At 38.2% G+C, this 22,585-nt stretch overlaps 1 protein-coding gene across 16 annotated transcripts in view; it reads right to left on the bottom strand.

Annotated features, from left to right (window-relative positions):
• Positions 1 to 7,776: 7,776 nt before the first annotated feature.
• magi1.L (membrane associated guanylate kinase, WW and PDZ domain containing 1 L homeolog) overlaps positions 7,777 to 22,585 on the bottom strand; it is a 314,414-nt gene continuing 299,605 nt past the window's right edge. For 11 of the 16 annotated variants that reach the window (XM_041590905.1, XM_041590906.1, XM_041590916.1 and 8 more), the window contains 4 exons: positions 21,507 to 21,567; positions 18,236 to 18,382; positions 16,635 to 16,773; positions 7,777 to 10,414 (listed from right to left, as the gene is read on the bottom strand). In XM_041590905.1, the coding sequence (XP_041446839.1) occupies positions 9,615 to 10,414; positions 16,635 to 16,773; positions 18,236 to 18,382; positions 21,507 to 21,567 (1,147 nt within the window). In that variant the 3' untranslated portion in view covers positions 7,777 to 9,614. The other 5 variants (XM_041590911.1, XM_041590915.1, XM_041590919.1 and 2 more) reach the window with 3 other exon arrangements.

Genomic DNA, 22,585 nt, shown 5'->3' with positions numbered 1-22,585 from the left:
TCTAAGTACAACACTCAATAGTAAAATCCAGGTCCCACTGAGACACATTCAGTTACATTGAGTAGGAGAAACAACAGCCTGCCAGAAAGCAGTTCCATCCTAAAGTGCTGGCTCTTTCTGAAATCACATGACCAGGCAAAATGACCTGAGATGCACCTACACACCAATATTATAAATAAATAAAAAATACACTTGCTGGTTCAGGAATGAGATTTTATATTGTAGAGTGAATTATTTGCAGTGTAAACAGCGTAATTTAGAAATAAAAATGAAATCATAAAAATCATGAGAGAATCCCTTTACACTTCCCTATATGGGTTGCTATTGGTTACTTTTCTATGGTAAATTTGCTCTAGCTTGGGTAATTATTTCTTTTCAACTTCTGTTGCTCTGCCTGTTTGCAAATCCCAGTCTTTCTATTTCACCCTAATAAGTTCCCCTTTAGCATCAACCTCTCCCACTAATAAAACCACAATTGCCTGTTTTTGTTGCAGACATTTATATATGGACCTTGAATAAATATCGCAAATAATGTTTAAGGTTAGTCTGGCTTAAAGGGGTGTTTCACCTTTAAGTTAAGTTGTAGTATGTTATAGAATGGCTAATTCTAAGCAACTTTTCTACTGCCCTTATTTTTTTTTCTTTTTTAGGGTTTTTGATTAATTTGCCTTCTTTTTCAGCCAACTTTTAAAAGGTGGTCACTGACCCCATGTAAAAAGCAAATGCTCTTTAAGGCTACACATTTATCATTATTGCTACTTTTTATTGCTCATCTTTTTATTCTATCCCTCTCCTATTCATATTCCAGTCTCTTATTCAAATCAATGCATGACTGCTAGGGAAATTTGGACCCTAGTAACTAGATTGCTATTCAATGTATGCCCTTTTGCTTTGCATTCCCCTAAGGATTGGGCACAAAGGGGACCCTTAGTCAAAGGAAGGGAGTAATTCCCAATTTCTTGGTGAAAGCATGACCCTTAAATAGCCCAGGTATAGCCCTTAGATGGCACTATGTTATACTATAAATCCTGATCTGACATGTGCTCAGGGTCGGTGGGGTTGGTGGGGGGATGGACACAAAAGGGGACGGTCAGTGACGCGAAAGGGTGCGGAGCCACGCACCATGATGCAAAAGAGGGTGGAGCAACATTGTACGATGACCAGAAGACTAAAACAAGGATAAGTTCTGAGTGAATTGGGGGAGGGCCAAGGGCTTTTTTCAAGGGTATTACAAATTACCGGCAACTACATTGCCGGTAAATTTGTAATACCGGCCCCGGCCTTGGCAGATGTTTTACCGGCTAGGACAGTAAAATACTGGCCGGGTGGCAACCCCTGGGAATTAAGGTTTCATCCGTAACACTTTATTGGGGTAAAGCTCATAGGTGACACTCCGTTTACTATAAGCTTACAAGTCTATAAAAAAAACAATTGCAGATTGTCTCAGAATATCACTCTCTACCTTATACTAAAAGTTAATTTAAAGAAGTACGACCCCTTTAAGATCATACTTCATGCAGCGTTTCAGATAGGTCAAGTTCACGTAGGGAGTGTTAAAACTGACACGCTGGCATAACATTGACTGTGGATAGCAAGGGAGAGTCATGGAAAGCTTAGATCTAGAACAGGGGTCCCCAACATTTTTTTACCTGTGAGCCACATTCAAATGTAAATAGAGTTGGAGAGCAACACAAGCATGAAAAAGCCCATTTGGGTGCCAAAAAAGGGCTGTGATTGGCTATTTGGTAGCCCCTATATGGACTGGCAGCCTACAGGAGACTCTACTTTTTATACCACCAAAACTTGCCTCCAAGCCTGGAATTCAAAAATAAGCTCCTGCTTTAAGGCCACTGGGAGGAACACCCAAGGGGTTGGAGAGCAACATGTTGTTCACGAGCTTCTGGTTGGGTGTCACTGATCTAGAACCTTTCTTGTGAAACCTTTGCCATAGTCGTATATGAATGTATCCTGCTAGAGGTTACCATTACCTTCCATTTTTTAGTTGGAAATTTCTGGCTTCTTGTAAGGGGAAAACTGGTGTCCAGGCTACCTATGAACAATGGACTTTGGGGCATATTTATTATGCTGTGCAAAAGGAAGTTCCCTAAAGGAAAAAAAAAAGAAAGTGTAAAAAGCTGTGTAAAATAAATGGTGAATCTATCAAGGTGCGTTTTATTTATTTATTTTTTACACCACATAATAAATATGCCCCTCAGTAACACCTTGTTCGATGTTTATAAAGTTGGGACAAGTTGTCTTTATTGGAAGCAGAGGGTTAGATTAAATGGCAGCAGCGTTCTTTAAAGCTACAGTAGAGGATTGATTCATTTACATGAACAGGTTGCACCGCCCAATGAGATTTAAATAGCAATTGGGGGGAAAAAAAACCATCAATTTACTACAAACATTCCTTTTTTTTCTCCTCTTATAAATTCAAATATACTCATGATTTGACTTGGAGATTATTTAACAACAAATTTGATTGTCTAATATTCCACCGATAGACCCGACCCGAAACTTTGAATAGTACAAATCGAGTTTTCCTCGAATTTCAGGAAAGCTATTAACATATTCAATTGGTTTAAGTGACCTCTGCCATTGACCTGTTTTAGGTGGCGAATATTCGAATTAAGTCGGTTTCCATGGTCGAGGAACGATAAATCTCAATTGACATTCGAAATTAAAATTAGAATGTGTGAATTTTCACACCCAAAATCAATTTGAATATTCAAATACGAATTTGAATTTACTATTCAACCTTTAATAAATCTGCTCAATATTGACCAATCACCAGTTCTTTGTAAATTTGCATTTTAGGTTATAATGCCCAATAAAGTCTCCTAGCAGTGATTTACTAGGACCTCTATGGGGCACGTTCCTCATGTGGCGCTTCACTGTTTGTACTTACTCCCATGGGAAGTATGACGCAATGAGTCAAGAGTAAAAAAAACTCTAAAAACACAAACTGCAATTGTTGAGCAATGGGGAAATTACAGAGTGACCGTGGTCTCCTGACAACAGAATCTGGTCGTTGAGTTCCACGTTTCCTTTAACCAATGTAACGGAGCGTATTTATTGCAATGCTTTTCACCCAATCTACTGTTAATATGCTGTAAAACTTAGGGATGCACCGAATCCACTGTTTTGGATTCGGCCGAATATCGAACCGAATCCGAACCCTAATTTGCATATGCAAATTAGGGGTGGGAAGGGGAAAACATTTTTTACTTCCTTGTTTTCTGACAAAGTCCCGCAATTTCCCTCCCTGCCCCTAATTTGCATATGCAAATTAGGATTCGGATTCGGTTCGGCCGGGCAGAAGGATTCGGCCGAATTCGAATCCTGCTGAAAAAGGCCGAATCCTGGCCAAATCCCGAACCGAATCCTGGATTCGGTGCATCCCTAGTAAAACTGTACAGCACTGCTGGTATCTGTTATCCAGAAACCAGTCATCCATAAAGCTCCATATTATGGAAAGGCCGTCATAGACTAATAATACACATTTTCTAAAAATGATTTCGTTTTCTCTGTAATAAAACAGTAACTTGTACTTGATCCCAACTAAGATATAATTAATTCTTATTGGAAGCAAAACCAGCCTATTGGGTTTATTTAACATGATTTTCTGGTACAGCAGATTCAGGGCATCTGAGTTTACGGGCGCCATCTTCTTCTCTTCTGCAATCTTCAGGTCTTCTTCTGGTGTTTCGGCAATTCCCGTGGCATTCGGCGTACGCACAGTTGTTCGGGAGCGGCAGATTGCACCGACTGTGCATGCACTGAGACACCGCTCTCTTCCCGAAGATTACAGAAGAGAAGAAGATGGCGCTTGTAACCTCCGATGCCCTGAATCTGCAACGAGGGGTAAGTAAAGAGTTAGCGGCATTTCCAATCTAGGCTGGGGGGAGCAGGGATGGGGGTCTATGCAGGCAGATAGGTTTTAATAAAAAGGGTTTGGTTCTCCTTTAAACATATGAAGATCTAAATAACAGAAAGATCAGTTATGCGGAAATTCCCAGGTCCCGAGCATTCTGGATAACAGGTCCCATACCAGTACCTTGTACTTGAGCGGAAAGGTTCTCTCTCATACACTCCATTTTATTCTCTGTAATAATAAAACAGTCGCTTGTACTTGATCCCAACTAAGATATAATTAATCCTTATTGGACGCAAAACCAGCCTATTGGGTTTATTTCATGTTTACATGATTTTCAAGTAGACTTAGGGTATGGAGATCCAAATTACAGAAAGATCCATTATCTGGAAAAGCCCAGGTCCCAAGCATTCTGGATAACAGGTCCCATACCTGTACTAGTCGCACTCTATAAAGATATGAGACACTCCGATACCCTTCAGTCTACTGAAATGGTAGACTTCATAGTGTTGAATTCAGGAGAGATTTAAGAACATACAATAGAGAATAAAATGTTCATGGGCTGACGCTCAGGGAGTCTTCCTCACCCAGTATCTTACTAGAAGGTACACGAGTTCAACCCAGGAGCACCGGAGGAGAAGCTATTTGAGTTGTGTTTGAGAGTCTATTAAATGTAAAGCAAAGTTCTGCATTGAAGCCATTCAATAGAAAGCTAAGTGAGGGGGCAAAGAGAAGCAGTAATGGCTGTGGAGTAGCAATATCCCACTACTTCATGGATAACTAGAAATGTCAAACAAAAACGTATTACAAGCTTTATCCAATGGAAATAAAAAGCTTTCTGAAATAGAAAAATAAAAAATGTTCAGGTTAACTGTTCACCAACCCTCTCACAGCAATATGTCTTTCTATATGCAGGCTATGGGGCCCATTTACTAAATCAAATTTTGATATTTTTTTTTCCCACTAATTTAAAAAAAATTGTGGTTTTCCCATTTTTTTTTCGAAAAAAAGCTCTAAAAATTTGAGCTTGATTAAGTGTAAAACCCACAGAAACTTCACGAAGTAAAAGTTGTCGAGGTTCTATAGAAGTCAATGGGAGCTGCGCAGATCCAATTGGACCATTTTAAATCAATTCAAACTTTAAGGGGCTTATTGATTAAAGGTCGAGTTGTATTAAACTCGAAAAATTTAAATTTTGGAGGGTATTTTTTAAGTCAAAACTCAAATTTTCGGGTTAAAAAAAAAAAAAAAAAAAAAGATTTAAATTTTTTCGAGATTACCCCGAAGCTGGAAATAGCTTGAATCCAAAAAGACTCCAATTAAAACCTGATAAGGTCATGTACTACCATTTGAAGATTTGTAGCCTTCATGATGTTCAGGGTTTTTTTCAGTGGCTGTCGCTCAAAAACTCTATTAATTCGAGAGATTAAAGTTTTTTTTTCGCCGTTAACTCAATCAATTCAATTTTTTGGGTTTTTCACCCCGAATTCACTGATTCGAGTTTTTTCCATTTGAGATTTTTCATAAATTAGAAACCGTTCGAGTTGTGAGTTCATTTGAGGTATAAAAAACCTCACAAAGCTCTACAATTCAACCTTTGAACAATTACCCCCCCAAGAGGTTTTTAGATTTTTGTTTTCACTAGGAATTGTCTGCATAACTCAAATTATCAGATTGTTCAGCATCATTTTCCAATCATACTTTTTTGTTCAGATCTTTTAATACATGTCATGACATTCATAGTTTTAGAGAAAGTGAGTTTAGTTGTGGTTTCAAAAACCTCTAAAACTACTTAAAGCCTACCTTTGATAAATTGCCAGTTTTTTTGTTTTTTTAAAGACATTTAAAAAACATTTATAAACACTGGGTAAATGTGCAACCAAAGCAACCAATCAGGGATTAGATATTTTTTTCAAACATGATTGGTTGCCATGGGTAACTGTCCAGGTTCAAATTTGCCCAGTATTTATAAATGACCCCCAGTTAGTTCTAATCACAAATCTGTGCAGGGTGAAATCTAATCAAACTGGTTTCCACCCATGCCACTCCAGCAGATAACCCCTAGCAAACTATTGCCATATATTAGAACTCTGTTGGAAAGGCAATCATAGCACTAAATCCAACATACCTTTAAAGATCATGTATTTTAAAAGTCTATGAAAAACAAATTTAAATACTTATACATAAAATAAAGTGATGTAGAGATGAAAAGTTAATCCCAGATTTACTAGTCTTTCCTTCCTATTCAGTTCATAAATTCCTGTGAACTGGCGCCCAAAACTGGACTTCACACTCTAAAGAGATAAAGCGGCACAATTATGTTTTTCTTCCTTGATTCAATACCCTTATATTTTTTTATTTATTTTCTTTAGCATTCCGATTGAAATTGCCAACAGTTGCAATGTATGTTATCCACAATTACCCCCAAATAAAGTCGGTCTCAAACACAATTTAGTGTATTTAGTTATCTGCACTCACTTACTCGCAACTCTGAATGTTGTACATTATACACACTATACGCACAGTATTATTAACAATAAGATTTTAATCAAAGGGATATAATTCCTAATTGAAATGTCCCTATTCTATTGCACGATGGATAATGATCACTGGTTATAGCAGATCCCTAACCACTGGCGCGTGAGCAACATGTTACTCACCATCCCTTGAATGTTGCTCTCAATGACCTCAAAGCAGGTGCTTATTTTTGAATTCCAGACTTGGAGGCAAGTTTTGGTTGCATAAAAACCATATGTACTGCCAAACAGAGTCTCCTGTATTCTGCCAGTCCACATAGGGGCTACCAATAGCCAAACACTGCCCTTATTTGTCATTGAGATGGATGTTTTTGTATGTTTCTGTTGCTCCCCAACTAAATAAAGTTTTCTTACCATGGAAAACAAAGGGTACTTCAATGTCTATAAGAGTTTAGGATCCAGGGTCGGACTGGCCCGACGGGACACCGTGGAAAAAACGGTGGGCCCCGCCGGTACGGATCCTCATCCTGCATTTCTAAAGTTATTTTACATTTGAATGTGGCTCATGGATAAAAAGACTAGGGATCCCTGCACTCAGTTGACTAATCCAAGAAGCCGCCTAGCTCTTTTTGTAATAACTGATTGTAATAGCATTTTACCTGAATCTCTAGGTCGGGGGTCCGCAACCTTTTTAACCCATGAGCCAAATTCAAATGTAAAAATAGTTGAGGAGCAACACACAAGCATGAAAAAGTCCCTTGGGGTGCCAAATAAGGGCTGTGATTGGCCATTTGGTTACCTCTATGTTGACTGGCAGCCTACAAGGGTCTCTACTTGACACTATGCTTAGTTTTTATTCAATTAAAACTTGCTTCCAAGCCTTGAATTCAAAAATAATCACCTGCTTTGAGGACACTGAGAGCAACATCCAAGGGGTTGGAAAGCAACATGTTACTCACGAGCTACTGGTTGGGGATCACTGCTCTAGGTGATGTATACGTGGTTGCTCTCTCAGAATCATCATTGTGACTTCTTTTCCAATGAATTAAGAAATATGCACAGAGTGAAAGTTCCCTGGATAAAATAATCAAATCCAATATTTGCAGCACCTAAAAGATTTGTTCTTGGATACACCTCCTCTTGAGGAGCTGGTTCCAAATCTGAAGTAAATTTTAGTGATTTGCATAATTTTCTTTAGACTTCTAGCAGTTGACTGATCCCGGCTGATTGATCACAATTCACAGTAACACATCATTAGATGGCTATGATTTTACCATTTTGATAATACAGAAATGATTTCCTTGTCCACGTTTGGCATGATCAACAGCATTAGTTGAATGGTCTTCAGTAGATATGACGAGTCATTAACCTACACAAGGTATTTTGATTAGACTGTACCACACAACAAAACCAAAAAAAACAATATTTTTGTACTGAAAACTTTATTTGATAATAAAAATAGCATTCACAGACTTGCTTTCCTAGCTACATAGGCTTTGTGTTCTGTTCTGCACAAGGAAGCAGTTCTGGCAAAGTCCACAATCACCTTGAATCAAATGAAACATCATGTTATCAGCTCCTATAAGTTAAATAAAGCTACTGTATGAACAATGACAAATAGATATATGCATAGTGTTTTAGGGAAAAAAATTTTTTTAATTGGCCCACAGACGAGTTTCCATCAAGACGGATAATGTTTGATGGTTGTAGGACGTTGCTAGTTGTGGTGAATAAAGAGCAGACGGCATACAAGTGCTTTATAATTAATAAGCAGGCCCACAACGAAGAAGTTAAGGAAGTTTCAAGCCCAACATAATCATTACTTTTTTTCCCATTTTGAAAATACCTTTACATACCTGATTCAGTTTACATTAAAATATATCCCCAATGAATCATTTTGCTCCATTTTCAGAAATATAAACACTTATTACATTCCTCACGATTCTTTTTTTTTTCCATAAAGTATCTTTTATACAAGAAAAAAGGCAACTTCTTTTTTGTTTTGAAAAGGCTCTATTAATTACAATTTTAAATTCTGTACAAACAATGATTGGCCTTTTTTTTTTTTTTTAAACTGTACCATGGCAACGACAGTGAAACTTGCAATGCTTGTTTAGGTCTGAGGGAAAATAGGAAACATGGCATATAAAGCACTGTCATCTGCTGATTTTAAGAGAGGTCCAAGAGAAATGCCAAACGTTTTTGGCTCAGCCAGGCAGTAATATGGGAAAACTTTGGACCCAAGAAAACAGCAGACACTCAAATTTTAAAAATGGATCCTTGAGTTGAAGTGTTCAATCTCAAAAGTACTACATCCATACTGTTGGCATTCTTCTAAGTTATCAATACCTTCCACTGAATCATTTCTGATCAACAGAAATGTAAAGAGGGTCAACCAGACAAAGACGACCAGCAACATCTTTAGATAGTGGTCTTTGTCAGATCATTTGTTTGCCATGGGACAAGCACTACAAATTCTCTGAAGGCATGGCAAGTAACATGAGTTATCATTACAATTATGATAACAATCCATAACTTGTATGTACATTTCACAATTTCTTAGTATTCTCTAGACAAGACTGGACAAAAATGGTCTTCCCTCGAGAAAGCAAAATAAGGAGTGGTCATACAATTTCTCCCACCAACACACAAAACAAAAACTTAAAAGAATTAAAATCACCTTGTGCGATGTGTGCTTGTTTTATGTCCTTCATTGCAGTAGTAGTCAGTTTTATCTTACTTAGAACTAATTTCCCCTTCCATTTATTTGTTAAGCATGACTTAAGTCACTTTCTTCATTCACAAATGTCCTTTCATTGTGTTAGGTCCCACCACCAGACTAACCAGGTTTAAACACATTCACTGTAGCAATAGGTAATTATTTAACAGTCGGGAATAATTTTTTTTTTATAAAAATCAAGTTTGCGAAGGGAAAAACTTGGAACAGCGGACTGTCCAGTGCCCGAAACATGCTCTAGAGAAGACATGTCAGCATCAGAATGTTCCCACTGGAACACAGTCAATAAAATAGTTGTGCAGAACATGTTAAATTCTTTAGGGTTGACATTTGGCAAATAACTTAAAAAAGATACATCGAAAAATACTTTCTTTAATGTACACCAGGCACAACACTCTGTAATAGGATTTTGTCTGCATAAAATATCTGATGGTATGGCAGGATCAACAGGCTACGCATAAACCACTATGAACCATTTCAGAAACTCTTTAGAACCTTAAACATAACTGTGCATCACTCAGATGCATCAGATGCTAAGGTCAGTGCTGCATTCCTTGTATTGTCTCCTTCGCTGTTCCTGTGGATGCCTTCCACTTCTGAGGGTATCATATTTCAGACTATGTTCATCCCTGTCTCTGTTGTTGGGTCGTTGCTCTTTGTTTCGTTTATCAGGAGACCTGTCCCTTCTTCTCTCAGTAGACTTCTCTCGTCTTCTCTCAGGAGACCTTTCTCTCCTCCTTTCTGGTGACCTCTCTCGCCTCCTGTCTGTTGACTTTGCTCTTCTTCTGTCAGGAGAACTCTCTCTTCTTCTATCAGGTGATCTTCTTTGATCCATAAATCTATCCAAGGATTTCCTTCGTCTGGTTGGGGAACCATCTCTTCTGCGCATTGGTGACCTTTCCCTGGGCTTTTGAGGAGAAGTCTCTTTTCTTCTGTCATTTTTCTCTCTCCGCTCCAATGTGTTTTCAGCACTCCTTGTTCCTTCGTTTCTCTTCTCAGGAGACTGTCTTTTCTGACCGTTCACCATTGTCCTATCTGTCTGCCTTGGTCGTCTCCCCTCAGGTGATCGTTCTTTTCTGTTATTTTGTACAGGATAATTTTTAGAAGATCCATTCCAAGTGTGATGTTCATTATGTGGTCTGCCGAACTCCCTGTTGCCTTTAGGGTCTTTAACATAAGTTTGTCGGTCTCCATGCTGTAATGATTTGTGAAGATCTGATGGATAATTGAACTCCAGTGATGAGTGATTTCTATCAGATGGTAACGAGTTCATTTTCGGTATATTTTGTGGACTGGTTGTGGGGCTGTTTCCGTCACCACTGGGTTCTGAAATGGGGGAAAGAAGAAAGAATAGTAAATGATTTTGGCTCAGGTTTGGATATCTGAATTGGCCTAAATCCAACCTTCCCAGTTAGTGACGACATTTGTTAAAACAGTCAGAACTAGCAGAAGTCAATTGAAGTCTATTTGCAAGGAAACGAAATTGAATTTAAGCATTCCTTTCTGATCTTTTTTTAATTAATTTGACCTTTACTGATAAATTCATGGGAAAACTATGTCCTAGTTCTGTTCCTAAGCAAAGGTTTCTCCTGTACAGGATCTGTACTCACTTTACATTACTACTATAAAAATAAAACTTAGGGTAATGTCACATTAATTTATTTCCAAATGTGCTATCTAGTCCCACTAAGTGGCAAAAAAACAATAACTGGCAGACTTTCCCACTGTCAAATGCCTGTAACAAAGACATCACAGCCACTTTCATGATCCATGGAGAGAATTTACACATTGTAGTAACCATTGTAGTGATGATGTCTAGCAGTGTTAAGCCTCAGAATAACCCTCCCAACCTTCACCTTTCCTGGAACTTACAGCAGTTTAACCCACAACAAACTCTCTCACAGAGACAATATTACCAATGGCTTCAACATGGCTTCAGAAACCAAGCAAGTGACATTACCCTTACTGAAACCTTTCCCTTTTGTATTTTAAATTGTCGTTAAAATGTTTTACATTCATTTGTTATTCTGAAGGTTACCAGACAGGTCACAACAGAAACCACCTAGCAGGTATAAGCTTTCATAAAACACAACAGGCCATGCTGGTACAAGCATGCTAAGTATAGATGTGTTACCCAAGCAGTGGCCTAGAAAGGGAGGAGATGCTATTTCTAACAGAAGTTTTCAATAATACAAAGCAAGCATTAACAATAAGGGATGTGTCTATAATCTCTTTTAGGGGAGAACTTCAACTACTGATGCCATAAAAGACATTACTCCACTCATTTTGGTTGGACATAGGGATGTAATGATTGCAGTTGAAGAGCTCATGTCATTTAGGTACCGATTCATATACATATGAATGTGACTATTCAACAGCACTGGTAAACATATTCTAGAAAGTGTTTCTTCTCTTTTCTGGTTTTCATTGATTCAGTTCTACCATGTGTTGCATTAATGGTTGGTGTATATAACAAGTCATGTTTAGGAGTAGATGTTGCAGACACTAACTATGGCTGATTGCAATTGGTGGCTTACAAAGCTACAAAAAAAGCCTAAAAAAATGTAATAGGAGGGGAAGAGCAAAGTACGAAGGAGAGGAGGTACTTGTAAGCATCCTAGTAGTACAAGTGAAGAGTGTGAACATTTACCTAATTTACCTCTGATCTAACTTTGTAGAGCAAAGGGACAGGTTGCCCTGTATTATGAGGAGTGGGGTGCTTGTTAGGCCTGTAGTATGGAGAGTGGGGTCAGTATGTGTTGAAGGTTGTGTTGAAGGTTGTGTTGAAGGTTGTGTTGAAGGATGCGTTGGTTGAAGGTTGCGGTTGTGTTGAAGGGCTGCTCTTTAGAGGGACTGAGGAACATGGGTGTGATAAAGAGGGGTTATTTGTTCTCTGTGTGGCAAGTGAAGATGGGGGCACCAGGGTTTGTCAGCCTCCAGTTATACCACTGGTCATAATGTCCCATAACACTGGAAATGCTTTGCAACACAATGTGCCAGTGAAACATTAAAGATAATGAAAAAGAGGGAGTGTAGAGACACATTGGGTTATTGTTAGGTCTTGCTCCTTAAAGGAATAGTAACACCAAAAAATGAAAGTGTTTTAAAGTAATGAAAATATCATGTAGTGTTGCCCTGCACTGGTAAAACTGATGTGTTTGCTTCAGAAACACTACTATAGTTCATATAAACAAGCTGCTGGGGAGCAATGGCGGAAATTGAAAAACGGCTATATGGCACAGGATAACTAATAGATAACAGATAACACCATTAGACAGACAGAGCTTATCTGCTATCTGCTGTGTAACCTGAGCCTTTTCTCCTTTGAATGGCTGCCCCCATTGCTAAACAGCAGCTTATTTATATAAACTATATTAGTGTTTCTGAAGCAAACAAAGCAGTTTTACCAGTGCAGGGCAACACTGCATTATATTTTCATTACTTTAAAACACTTATTTTTTGACGTTACTGTTCCTTTAATACGTTGGGGAACACAAAAACTAAAGGATTCCTACATATTTTCTAATTTAACTTCCATTCCAGGAATGCAGCTATTATGAAGACATGGTGCTTACGTGCGATCTAATCACTAGAGTGCTTACATGTACAGTACAGAGAATGCAAGATGGCGGCTGTACACTGAGCAAAGCATAAGCAATGTAAAGGAATTAGGCCACAGCACAGAAACACCCAGTAGTACTTGGCTACAAACCGTAGTTTGATTTTGGCCCATTAGGTAGAAGCAAGGTTCCCCGAGCTTGTCATTTCTCATACATGCAGCAATATTAGGAGGAATCATCGCTGAGGAAGGAATAGCCCCGCATCAAGAAAAGTGAAGAGAGAGAAATAGAGAGAGAGAGAAAGAAAGAAAGAGAGAGAGAGAGAAAAAGTACAGAATTAAGTTTCCCCTACATAACGAAAGAGGAAAGAGAATGATCATTATAATTCAAGATTGTTTATTTTGTTTCTCCAGTCAAGTTTCCTAGGTGACATCCAATTAAGGCCATGAAGACAGTAATTGCTATTGTGACATCAGACATCTAAAAATGTGACTTGGTAACAGACAGGACTATTGCGTCTAATCTTCAAACAGAAAGAGGAAAAATGGGATGCGAGGAGGAAAAGGGAAAAATAAAGAACATTTCCATAAAAAAAGAAAGAAAGAAAAGAAAATTGTTCACAGCAGACCACAACATTTAAAATAATGTATAGATCTTGTTACAAAATGATACAGCCTCACTGTGAAGCATGTTCAGTCAGAGGTAATATGCTTAGACTTTTTAGATAAGCAATCAGCAGGATCCAATAATCAACCGACCGCGCGTGTATTTGACAAGTGTATTTTATAGCAGCACAAACGTTCAAGTGTCACACATGTTGGTTCATGGTTTAGTCAACTGGGTCCCCATTTGTCTTCTCGGAGCAGCGGCCCCATCACGGAGAGAGATTTTCGCATACAAGGACAATAGATACAGTGTTTGTTCAGCAATACAGTGCATCGAGAACAGAAACAGAGATCGACAGAGAAAGAAAAATATGTACAGATATCAACTGCCAATGTACATCAACCTCAGGCAAGTGTTACTCTGTAAACCATGACACATTTGCTTGCATTCAATTGCACCAGCTCTCCAGCCATCAGGGCTGGGTTTAAAGGAGAAGGAAAGGTTAAAACTAAGTAAGCCTTATGAGAAAGGTCCATCTAAATATACCAGTAAATCCCCAAAGTAATGTTGCTCTGAGTCCCCTGTCAAAAGAAACACTGCATTTCTTCCCTTCTATTGTGTACTCATGGGCTTCTGTATCTGACTTCCTGCCTTCAGCTTAAACCTCATTGCCCTGGGCAAGAGCATGCTCAGTTTGCTCCTCTTCTCTCCCCCTCCCTTCTCTACTGTAATCTGAGCCCAGAGCAGGGAGAGACTCAGGCAGGAAGTGATGTCACACCACATTAATACTGCAGCTCCTATCCTAAACAAACAGAGAGTTTCTAGAGCTTTTTACTCAGGTATGGTAAAACATTCTACAGAATAAATATAGCATTCTAGCTTGTACTATTGCAGCTAATCTATTGACAATAAAATGCCTCTGTAGCTTTCCTTCTCCTTTAAAGGTAGGACATATACAAGGCTTGAAGCCCGGGACGGAAATATACATGTTAAAAACCATATAAAAGATATATATCCTGTGACAATAATTTGATGTTTTCAGTATATACATCAGGGATGTGCAGCCCTCCAGATGTAGTTGAAATACAATGCCCAGTAGCCCCCCTACAGACTGCCGAGAGCTGTATTTAAACAACAGCCGGTTAGAGCGAGATAAGTTCCATTCATTTCCAACCATCTTCTCTATCTCCAATGCTTCCACTCATTTCAAAGAGAACATTCTATTTAGCAGCAGGCTTTTCTTTTCCCATAAAAAGTCAAAGGTAATGCTTATAAACACATGAAACACAACACCGTGTGTAAGCTGTTCAACATAAAGGAGCTACCATATTGCGCTGGAGTACGAACAAGTCTAGTGGAGAGAACAAGTCTTATGCATAAAGTCAATTTATTTTGTGCACACAATAAGCAATACTCTCTATTTATGGGGAAAGAAATGGAAGGTGAAGCCTACGTATCATTCCACTCCCTTGTATATATATATGTTTTGCTAGGGGAAGGTTATTTTTAGATATTAATGTTCCTTTAAAATAAATTAATTTCATATATAAATCAGCTTCAATATTATATGAAAGACCCGCTCCCGCAAATTCTTAGATAATACTGCCATAATATTGTATATCGTAACGGCAATGGTGCACAGACTGGGCGGTGCAGCAGCACTTAAAATGCTCCATGTCCCATTAACTGGTGCTATTTTTGACCCTATTATGGTCAACATTAAGACCATGCTACACAAACATCTATGTTTTCTTTTAAGCAAAAAACTTTTAAATTTGGAACTTATTGTTGGGGCAGTTAAGAGAAATCCTTATTGGTTTAAGATCCAGCTAATTCTATTGGGTTTTCATTTTCGGATTCAGGTCTGTGCATTTTAATTTGTAGGTCTATGCAGGGGCGTAACTACAGAGGAAGCAGACCCTGCGGCTGCAGGGGGGCCCAGGAGGTATAGGGGCCCCATGAGGCCCTAATTAATGAGCAATTTCAATATATATTGGTAAAAAAGGGCAACTTGTGGTTATGTTGGGGGCCATAAAATGAATTTGCTGTGGGGCCCAGTAACATCTAGTTACGCCACTGGGTCTATGTGCTGTACTTCAAGGAACCAATCAGAAAAGGCAAAGACAAAGCTGTCCATGTGGCATGGCTCATGTGAGGTCAACCACCTCTTCAACAAATAGAGTGCCACGTTATCTAGAACGTTGAATGTGACCAGTGCCAGCAAGTCACTAACTCTCATTAAATAGCTGTGAACTCTTTTATGTCCATAAATATATACATTAAGGTACAGTATCACCAAGAACTATACAATTAACAAGATATCTGGCATAGCAGTGACCTATGGATGCAAGGCAACACCAATTTAGGCAGTGTGAATGCCCAGAGATGAATAGAATTATAATTATCCTTAAATATCAAGGCGTATTTGCTTTTCAACGACATGTTAATTGACAGATGCTTAGTTGCAGCAACATCCTTTTAAAATAAAAACGTTTCAACAGAAACGTCAAAAGACCTTTGGTTGGGAAAATGCCTTCAAAAAGCATTGTTCAGTAATGGTCGTAAAACAGGACATAATAATTGTACATATTTTTTTTTTTTAATTATACATTTTAATCTAGAACATCATACTTTGACATAAAATAGAGTGCTTCCTTTATCCCTGATAACATACCGATACCTATAGCCATTCTCTTTAAATAAATGTAACTCTTAATTTAGAATTTAGCAATTAATGTGTAGTCTTTAATGGCAGAAATGTCTACCCTGTACACACTCTTAACTGTAGCAGAGACAGGATTCCCAGCATTCTCAAAAGGCTTTGAAAAAAGTTGGGAATTGTGGTTCTATCAGCCAAGAGTCAGAGGCTATAGCCATCACCTCTCTATACGTCATATGGCTCTGCCCAAAAAGTCTTCATTTCACAAATGTTACGGTGCACACAAAATATGAAAGACGACCCAACGCCCATCTTCCAGTAAGAATTATGCATACATCAGGTTTTAATAAGTTGGCGGGTTCCTTCGTTTGCCTTTTTTTTTTTTTTTTTTTAATACAAAATAATGAAAAATGGTTTGGCACAGTTCAATGCAGTATAGTTTTAACAAAAGGATCAAGTTTTTGCTTTTAGATTTCCTTCACCAAAGATGCTACGTTGACCATTCCTCATCATTCTGAGACCCAGTCCACAGAAGCAAGCAAAGAAGGAGCGAAGAAGAGAGAAAAAAATCAGTACAAGCGTAAAAGTTGATAAGACACTGGTGATTATAAGAGAAAGGGGGAAGAGAGTAAAAGATTTTCCTGCTCCAGATCTTGAGAAAGAGAGATCATTCATGGAGTGATGACAGGAAGCAAAGGAATGCTTTCAAAGTTTGACCCACCATATTCCGGTACGGAACCATCTCCACGTTTCAGACACAGACGTACTCTTCGGCCGCCATTTTTAATCAGTTCTATTGCCCGAGCATGCTTCATGTTCTTTGTGGTCTCTCCATTTATTTCCAGGATTTCATCGCCGACCTATGCAAGAAAAAAAATATAAATATTTAGGTCGTAAACAAACACAGGGTTCATAGAATCTGCTCGGTCGTTTCAATTTAGGTGTTTTCAAACACCTCAAATATTAATCAAGAGCATTGTAAAAATAGACTTGGCCTTTAGAGTTCCAATTCCCTGCCCACAGAGCTGTTGTAAAGCCAAAGTAAAGAAGGATGTTTAATGAACAATGCCCTGACCTTTAGAGATAAAGATGGCAGATCTAAAGGTCTTAAGAGCGGACAAAATAGCCCTCTAATGCTGCACAGTTTGATTTTTAAGGCCCATCATCCAGAACCAAGTTGGAAAAGCCCAAGTAGTTATTCTACACAGCTCATTTCCTTTTTAAAAAAAATCTTAAACTAGGATTTTATTTTTGTAACCAAACAATCTAGAACACCAATACAAAAATGAAAATTGTCCATTGGAATTTCAAAACATTACTTTCTATTAGGGATGCACCAAATCCAGGATTCCATTTGGGATTTGGCCAGGATTAGGCCGCATCCTTCTGGCCGGCCGAACCGAATCCTAATTTGCATATGCAAAATAGGAACGTGGAGGGAAATCATGTGACTTGTTGTTACGAAAGTCACTAAGTAAAAAATGTTTTCCCCCTTCCTACCACTAATTTGTATATGCAAATTAGGATTCTGTTCGGTATTCGGTCAAATCTTTTTGCAAAGGATTCGGGGGTTTATAATTCTATAGATTGACTAGTTGCCCACTGACTTAAAAAAAACAACTGTTCTTTTGTGTTCAACCATTCAGGACGACAAAATATATCAATCAAGATTAGCTAAAAAACGTCACTGGCCTTTATCATTCAGTAATATTATTAAAGGGCTCCAGGCACTCTAGAAAATCCACAAGCATAAAGAAAAAAAACTGTTTGTTTCAACCTTGGAGGAACTTTAAGGCTATGGACACACATTCGGAGAACCGCCACGGTTTTGGCACGGTTTTTAAAAAAAGCTTATCGCTGCATAAATACGCTAGTGGTTTCCAGTTCAGGCTATGGCGCTTCCAGGTGAAACACATAGGGCTATTAATAGATATTTATTTTTCTATTTAAATTGTATTTGGGGCCCTTTAATAGTATTGCTGTTGGTTTTTCCACCCCCATGCTGGGGGTCTGGGGCTGGTGCACCTGGACCACTGTTTCAACATGGAGATTTTATCAACATTAGTTATTTGTGGCACCTTCTCGGTTGTGATTGAAATTGAATTTTTATCATTCGGTGCTAACTGCACCTAACAGCCATATGAATCAAGAATCCCCGTTCATCTTCGGTCGCAAAACAAACATGAGGTTATAAACTAAAGAATTATTCATTTTTCTCTCAATCCCAGAAAGGGAAATTAGAGTGAAAAAATGGTGATGGTCATTGATGGTTCTTTTTGTCCCTTGGCATGGTGACTTAAAAATTCTGGAATTGGTATATACCCTCATTTTCCCACATTTGGCAGCAGGTCCGTCTTCTGCTAAACGTAAAACGTAGAGATCCATGTTATATTCCCGACCTCCTCGTAGACTAAACCCGAATCCTTTTAATCCTCGGTCTAGTTCCACTGAATAAAGGTCTTGCTCCGGCTATGGAAAGGCAGAACATCATTAAGCATGGTCAAGTCATCTAACGATACATAAAATATTAATAATCAAAGAAGAAAGACTAGGAAGAACAACAACAACATACATATTTTACACTGTACAAGTTCCAATGTTTTTCTAAAGCTCAGAATATTCATTGTACATTCTAAAAGTCTATACATGCTGCAAACAAATCAAAATATATTCGATTGTATACATTTCCAGCCTCTTGTACCCCAGGACCACTTTTAAACCTAATAAAGTGTTATGGAGTCACACAGTATCATTCTGATTCGATGTACACATGTCTCTAACAAGGAAAAAAACATGAGTTGGAGCTCTTCCAACTCAACATCTTCCTGATATTCCAGTATAAAGATTTTTAAATCCCTCTCATCTCACATTCGTCTATAAATCTGACAGAGTTGCAATCCTTTAACATAACACCAATAAAATATTTTTCCAGCCCTATAAACACAACCATACTGATCATAACACATTTTTTTTTTTAATTTGCTGCTCAACTGGAGTTGTAGTTGTTGAAAGTCTATGATTTGAAACAGCAGTTTGTAGCACTTTAAAGACACATTTATACATTATTGTTAAGAAAATATGTTATGTTTTTCCAGTGTATATAATGTTCTTTGAGCCAAGGGGTCTACATCTCAAACATGAGACTAATTCTGGACAAGGGGGAAAAAAAAGAATGTCATTTTTTTTTTTACAATACAATCGCTTGGAGAGTTTCCAAAAACATTGTCTGTCTCTACAGGGCTGCAGGTGAATTGACAGCAAAAGAAGCAAAGAAAACCATCTCATAGCTCACAACATCTATTGGTTTGTCGGCAACATCTCTAGACAGTCAGAAATAAATGAGGGTGCAAAGACTCGCTGGCCAATGTTCTACATGACATGACATGACTAGAAAAGATTAAATGGCTGAGGATCTTGAGGCGAAGAGAAGTTGACTTTTTCACATAATTGGTTGACTGCCTGACTGAGGCAGGGAGTCTTCACCGAAGCATGACAGGAGTCATGTTATCAAATCAGAATGCCTGAAACATGGCCATATGGAACAAAGAAGAAAGTTCAAGATCTATTGATTTCAAGGTAAAGAAGTTGATGGCAGGAGAAGAATTCCATCTTCTGTAAATGTCCATGAGCTTCAATCTATGGCAGGTAGGACCACCCCTTGTATGTAAGCTCAGAGCATTGAGAATAATGTCAGACTGAAACCAATACAATTGCCTGCTAACTATTCACAGCCCTCAAGGGTAATACTGCACCCTAGCAGTAGCAATAAATTTCACAGCTCTTTGCCTGTGTCAAGACATTACATTTCAACCTTTTTTCAGATTTTACTTGTAAGGGCACATTTTATTGGACAGATTGGTGTCAAAACCCTACACCAACTTTTTTAGGATAATGTATTGATGAACAAAACACTGCATTAACAAAGACAGCAAGTTGGATGGATAAACTAGGTTTCATATACAGGGGTTTATACATTATTGTGTTGGTGGTTGTGTTGGGCAGAGCCCTTAATAAAGTTGACTGGAGCAAAAGTCTCAGCTACAGAAATCTGTAATGTCTTCCAAGTTATTGTTGGCCTTCAAAACACTCTTCCTTCTCTGTGAAGGGTATTGGACAATCTTTGTGTTAGGGGGCTTTGAGTTGGGGCATACAAAGGCTTGTACAGGTATGGGACCTATTATCTAGAACTTTCTGTGATTTGGATTTTCATACCTTAAGTTTACAAGCAAATCATGTAAATAAAAAATATTTGAATAAAAATGAATTATATCTTAGTTTGGATCAAGTACAAGGTACTGTTTTATTATTGTAGAGCCACAGACAAAGAGTTGGGGAGCAACACAAGCATGAAAAAAGTTCCTGGGGTGCCAAATAAAAAATATGTTTGGCTATTTGGTAGCCTTTGGTGGACTGGCAGCCTACAAGAAGCTTTGTTTGGCCATAAACCTGGATTTAATTCAACTAAAACTTTCATCCAAACCAGGAATTAAAAACGAAGCACCTGCTTTGAGGCCCTTGAGAGCAACATCCACGGGTTTTGCGAGAAACATGTTGCTCATGAGCCACTGGTTGGGGATCACTGTTGTAGAGAAAAAGGAAATACATTTTAAAGATTTGGATTATTTGAATACAATGGAGTCTATGGGAGACAGCATTTCTGTAGCTTTCTGGATAATGGATCCCATACCTGTATATTAATTTTTACTCTTTCCTTTTACATGGCATTACATTTTGTTTACATCTAAAGTCTTTGGAAAGCTCTTTCCACTGTCATTTTGACAGTTGTCACTCAGCTTCAGAAATCGATGGTCCCGTCGGTTTTTAATCTAGAAACTGGCAGTTTTACTAATATTTCACCGGTAGAAGTCAATTGTAAGGCAACCGGGTCTTTGCAAGTAGTTAATTTCCCTGGTCATGTCTGAATTGATGCTTTACCCACTCAAACGATCATCAGAACAAATATTTCCATAGAACGATTAGATAGGAATATCGTCTAGCCCAAAAGTGTCATTACAACCCATATAAAAATGAAACAGAGGCTAAAGAAGGTTTGATTTCCACTGCTTAGTGTGTCTCAGACCTATTTTCAGCACTGCATATTGTCAGGACTATTAAGGGGTTGAGTCACGTAGCAAGATCCACCTGTGCTCCTAGGAGGATATCTAGAAAATGTCAACAGTCGAGTTGGCCAGAAGGAACAGAATTACTTCAAGCAAATGCTGTGCTCTACAGAATCCAAGGAACCTAAATATAGGTAATTAGAAATATGTAGCATCCATATACATTCCATGGTCACGGTGACCCACTTAAAACAGCTTGGCCTAAAGGCTACAACCTTCACTATAATTACACAAACAATGAAATGTACAACAAAGAGGTGCAAGATTTGTGCTTATTACACAGTACAGACATCCAACCAGCACCACCACTGAATGGTCTAAGCACCTAATGAACAGGTCACACTTCTGGGACACCGTGTTACACAGCTGCTTTATAAATACCTAGTAATAAAGTGTATCTGTGCAGAGAATAGTCACCAGCATACAATGCATTCACACAATTTATCTATATTCTAAATAACTTAATCTCTTACCTGGGTGGCCGGTGCGTTCTTAAACTCAAATTGGGGTTCCGGCTTTGGTTTCGCATTATTTCTGCATTCCAAAGAAAAACAAAACCATAAGAAAAATGTTCCCAAGCCTCAAATGAATAACTTATTTCATTATATTGAGTAGAACTGATGAACATAAGGTTGAAGCTCAGTGTAGAACACATGGGCCAAGTCACTTAGACAAATTTAAAAGGTGGGTTGCTGCCCCAAATTTACACATTACCAGTGGCAGCATGTAGACTTCCTGGCCATTGTAACGACATTTCGGATTGATGTGGCACAAAAAAACTCTATTTCAAACATAAAAAGGAAACTGGATACTGGGGCATGTACATTCTATGTCAACCAATATCCCTTGTATATAAATTCTGTTGCACTGCCTGCTGGTGCCATGGAATTGACAATCCTAGGTTACCCTTCGATCTATGCTTGTTTTTGTTGGCAACAGCAAGACAAGTGGTGATTCCAATAGTATAGGAATAAAAAAACATTTGTGTATATATATATAAATATATATATATATATATATAAATCTGCTCGAGCCCCCAGGTTCTATATAAGAATGGGTGAACAGGATAAAGAAAGTGATTTTTGCAGCTTGCAGTCTCTACAAGACTCCGATAAACTGCATAATTTTCTGCTTTCTCAGAATGAAAGCACAGGGGTGGCTCAACAAGCATGACTGACACACTAACTGCATGACGCTTGGCATGACTGACACTAAAATTGTAGCCTCACGAGCAGACTGAAAATCTGGTTGCCTTAGTCACTGCCTCCTTCAGCCAGACTGACATTCTAAATAGCAACACCAATCGCTTATATATAAAAAGTAAAAATAACAACTTAAAGGGCATGTAAAGGCAAAAAAAAATAAAATCACATTTTTACTTTCTTTAATGAAAAAGAAACCTATCTCCAATATATTTTAATTAAAAAAAATGTGTACTGTTTTTATAAGAAACCTGACTGTATGCAGTGAAATTCTCCCTTCATTTACTGCTGTGGATAGGAATTGTCAGATGGTCCCTAACTGCTGAGCAGGGAAACAATCATACTTATGA

The sequence above is a fragment of the Xenopus laevis genome, chromosome 4L (genome assembly GCF_017654675.1).
Source record: "Xenopus laevis strain J_2021 chromosome 4L, Xenopus_laevis_v10.1, whole genome shotgun sequence".
Taxonomy (NCBI): Eukaryota; Metazoa; Chordata; class Amphibia; order Anura; family Pipidae; genus Xenopus; species Xenopus laevis.
The sequence above is the reverse complement of the archived record's forward strand: the minus strand, read 5'-3'. Positions and strand labels throughout refer to the sequence as shown.